This window comes from Saccostrea echinata, unplaced genomic scaffold (genome assembly GCF_033153115.1).
Source record: "Saccostrea echinata isolate AGI-Se365-2 ecotype Australia unplaced genomic scaffold, CSIRO_AGI_Sech_v1 ptg000056l, whole genome shotgun sequence".
In the NCBI taxonomy this organism is placed as follows: domain Eukaryota; kingdom Metazoa; phylum Mollusca; class Bivalvia; order Ostreida; family Ostreidae; genus Saccostrea; species Saccostrea echinata.
The window spans coordinates 4,338,173-4,342,261 of NW_026889805.1; the positions used below are offsets into that span (position 1 = coordinate 4,338,173).

Below are 4,089 nucleotides of genomic sequence, written 5' to 3' on the forward strand. Positions count from 1 at the left end.
ATGTTGATTCTTTGAAAAAATTATGTACATTTATTACTAAGATTAATAGTATGGTCTGTTCTCCCTAGCTAGCTTAATTAATCTCACCTTTTGCTTGACCCACTGTATTATATGTATATATGTTTTATATGTTTATGTACCTCATGTAACCATTTACATGGTTTTTGAGTGAATAAATTGAAAAATTGAAATTTGCTCTGCTTTAAAATTTATATTATTTAATGGACTTTTGAGCTTGAGTACTGTTCGTTATCTCCATACATTTCATTATTAAGTTGAGAAACAAGTTTGATTTTGTTACGATTCTTTTCTACTCTTCCATACTAAATCTATTACGTCATTATGATGTTGGCTAATTTTTTGCCAATGTAATGAATTTTTAGTATGCTTTGCCTTTTTATGTATTCGTTTTCTTTGTCACAGTTTCCTACGAATTTGCACGGTAGTACCAATATATGGTTTATCTGAATGAAGTAATTTGCCTAGTTGGTATGTGTTTCTCAATCTGGTGTGGGTAAGTGGATGCACAATTTTGATATACTTCATTCATTTTATTGGTGGAAAATACTTATTCATCCCTATTGATATTTTGTAGGTCTTCATTCATACCTTGATAATTTATATTATTATAATTCCTAACTGTGCGCTTAAAGGCTTTGAGATGGAATTTCTACAGAGACAACTGAGTGAGAAGTACATATATAATTGAATGGTTCATTATAACTACATGTATACAACACTCTCAACTTTTTAAAGATCATTTGTTAGTATAGGTCTATACAAGTTCCAATATCTGTTGTAAAGTTGGTAAGCTCTTGTATGATTGAACAGCATTGCTTATATTAAGTTGTAATAGGTGTTTGAATATTTTTTTTCGTTGGCCAACATGTTTACATTAAAAAAATCACCTGACAAACTAACTCATCTCTGTATCTATAGCTCTTATTAGTACTCTTATAGTACTTATTAACTTATCAGAGATGTCAGACACAGAGATAGGAGGTCCATATAAAACTCCAATTAAAAACTTTTGATTTTGTGGATGGATCTTTACCCATAAGATTTCAATATCAGAAAAAATTAGATCATCTAGCTGACAACAAAGCCTAGTCTAATGGAAATCCTCCACCATATCTCTTCCTGTCTTTTCTAACTGGCTGACGATAACCACCTAATGAATTTTACTTTTGTCAATGCTCTCCTCTAAGTGGTCTCAGTAATGGCAATTTCTTCATAGTGTATGTCTAATAATATTAATTTTTGGTAATAAACTTCACGTGTATACTACATACGTTACTGTGCACAAAACTGTAGTGTTTTTTTTAATCTGTTGTACCTTGGTTTGTTTCCACACATCCACATGAAAGCAAATTTTATTATGACGGTGAGATTACAGTGATGATTTGTAATGATAATTTTTTTTGTTACATATAGTAAATTGCTGATCAATGAGAAAGTCATCACCTTAATTTGAGCTTACATAGCTGCCTCGTTTAAGTCTTCAACAAAATTTAAAACACAAATATGTCAGTATATTTACAACGTTGTCAGTAGTAGAATTTCTAACACGTGCACTTCAGGTACATAATTGAAAATAAATTATATATATCAGTTTCGCAATTATTTTGCAATACCATGTTTTTTCTTCTCAAAAGACTTGTATTTAAGAGTCACAATCGAATCTCAGTAGCACTCAATACTATACTGGTATACAAGAAGTGTAATGTAAGTTTTTTCTTCGCTGACAATATACAAAGTCGTCGATTTCTTAATTAGCCCACGCAGCAAGTTCTCGAAGACCATCGTCTTCTTCCCCCTTACTTTTTTTCCTGTGGACTAATCGAAAAAGGAATAAAATCAGCATACACATGTATATAATATTTTCAATTTTTTTTAAGTGCAGAAAAAGAATGAAACTATTTTTCAGAAATATGATTTCTTTTTGATATTGTCATCAATTATACTTGGCTGTTAACATACCAGTATCTAATTTTTCCTCTTCAGATTTCAAACAAACAAGAAAATTTGTCTGCTTTACAATACACCTTACCTTTTGATCCTTCATCTGGCAGAAAGGGATCATCTACAGACTTAACAGGAACCGGTCCTAACTTCATCAACTCTTTTGTAAGATCATCAACTTCTTCTTCTTCCATCATCTGACGCAATTCTTCCTCCAGTTCATCCTAAAAGTGCATTTCACATTCTGTTGAAATCGCTGCATAAAAAAATCGTATCATATTTTTCTCGGAGACTTGTTTAAAAACTTACGTCATCATCTGGACCAATACGCATGCTTAGGGCTTCTTGAGCCTCTCGTGCCAGTTCCCTCTGTTCCTCTATATCCTCCATTAAGTTTTGTATTTTATCTACATCTCTGGAACAAATTGTTCAGACACACAAAGTGAATTATAAACTTCAAATACTTTTAGTTAAAAAAATGCACATAGATTTTCATTTGAGACTAAATTCAATTTCCAGATAACCTTAAAAGAATAATAATAATATCGAGAGTATGATTTTCCGTAGAATGTTCCAAACTGATAACTGCTTTAAGAAAGCTCTCAACACTCCTCACTAAAGAGTTTTGATTCCATGGTAGTTTTATGCAGTAAAAGTGACTTACCTTTTGATGTACATTGGAATAAACAGAAAAAAATCTGTCAGTAAACTACACAGTTTGAAATAGATTCAGCTTTTTTAACATCATAATAGACCAGAAAGAATAACAGAATACAATATTTGCATGTATTTTCCCAAATGAATGTTAGTAGCTCAGTGTTCTCTGTTAATTACTACTCCATTGTCTTCCCACGTTTATGGCAGGTACCCTATGTTGAAAACTAGATAAACCCACCCCTTATTTGATACAATTATCTGAAAGTCCTAAAAAAATCACATTAGTATTTACTATTTAGAGCTTTCTTAATGCGAGCTATATATCAGTTAACTCATAAAACATTATTCTGCATCATATAACATATCATGACAAAATCTAAATATCATAACGTACAATTTTAGATTAGCCTTCTGTAGAGCTTCCTTGGCGGTTTTCATGACTTGAAGGACGGTGCTCGTGGTACCCACATTTTCTAAATCTTCCCTCTGTAGTTCAATGGTTGACAGAGTATTATCAACCTCGGTCAGCTGTTTTTCAAAGTTTTTCTTTTTCTTCAAGGCTTTTAAGGCAACTGTTGATCAAAGAGTAAAACTAATATCACAGGAGGCAGCTTTGTTTTCTCATTTTGAAAAAGAGAAGCAGTTTTTTGCAGAGAAAAGAAATGGAATTACACTTTATTTGCAATGTGCAATCAAAATTATTCTAAACATATGTAGTTAATATGTTTTCCTTTCAAAAATATGAATAATACTAGAGAATATATTTCGAATAATTCTGATGAATAAAGAAAATAAACTCCAGTGTTTTACTTTTCCCCCTACAAACAGTTTTAAAATTAAATTTGTTATCGTGAAATTGTCGTACCTCGTTTGTTTTTAAATCCTGCGCTCCTCGCCTTTTCAGTTTCTTGTTGAATATTTTCTTCTAGATAAACTGATTTTTTATTTAACAAATCCTCCAGATCACGTAATTTTTGAATCGCTTGTTCCGTGGAAACATTCTCACTCTCTTTCCCCCAAAATCGACTCCAAAATTTAGAAGCCATTTCTATCGGGATCGGAAAAAAACATTAAGGAACGACAACTCCAGTGTGTATTTATTCTTTACAGTTAGCGCGTGACGACATGTAATCATTTTGAATATAGAAACTTACAACCTTTAAATTTCCAGATAAATCATGACTATATATTAAGGGTATGTAAGGATCACAAGCCTACAGGTGACTCATCAAGACTAATCTGTACATATCTGAGCATGATAAAAATTGTACACAAATAATTTTCGTGACTATCTACAAACTGATAAAACACTTCTAAAGGATGTTTTTTTTTTTTTTTTTTTTTTTTTTTTTTTTTTTTTTTATTTTATTTTATTTTATTTTTAAAAAAACTATAATGAATAAATCAGGCCGGTAGGAAGCAATTTAAGGGAACCAAACATTTTTGGGGGGAGGCACTACCAAGCATTTA

General features: G+C 31.4%; 1 protein-coding gene across 1 annotated transcript; it reads right to left on the reverse strand.

The window, feature by feature from the left end:
- Positions 1-1,768: 1,768 nt before the first annotated feature.
- LOC133173539 (charged multivesicular body protein 4b-like) lies at positions 1,769-3,667 on the reverse strand. The gene is made up of 5 exons (XM_061308523.1): positions 3,485-3,667; positions 3,014-3,191; positions 2,272-2,377; positions 2,051-2,186; positions 1,769-1,836 (listed from the first exon to the last, which is right to left on the reverse strand). Exons 1-5 carry the CDS (start codon positions 3,663-3,665, stop codon positions 1,769-1,771), a joined length of 669 nt encoding a protein of 222 aa, XP_061164507.1. The 5' UTR covers positions 3,666-3,667.
- Positions 3,668-4,089: the final 422 nt, after the last annotated feature.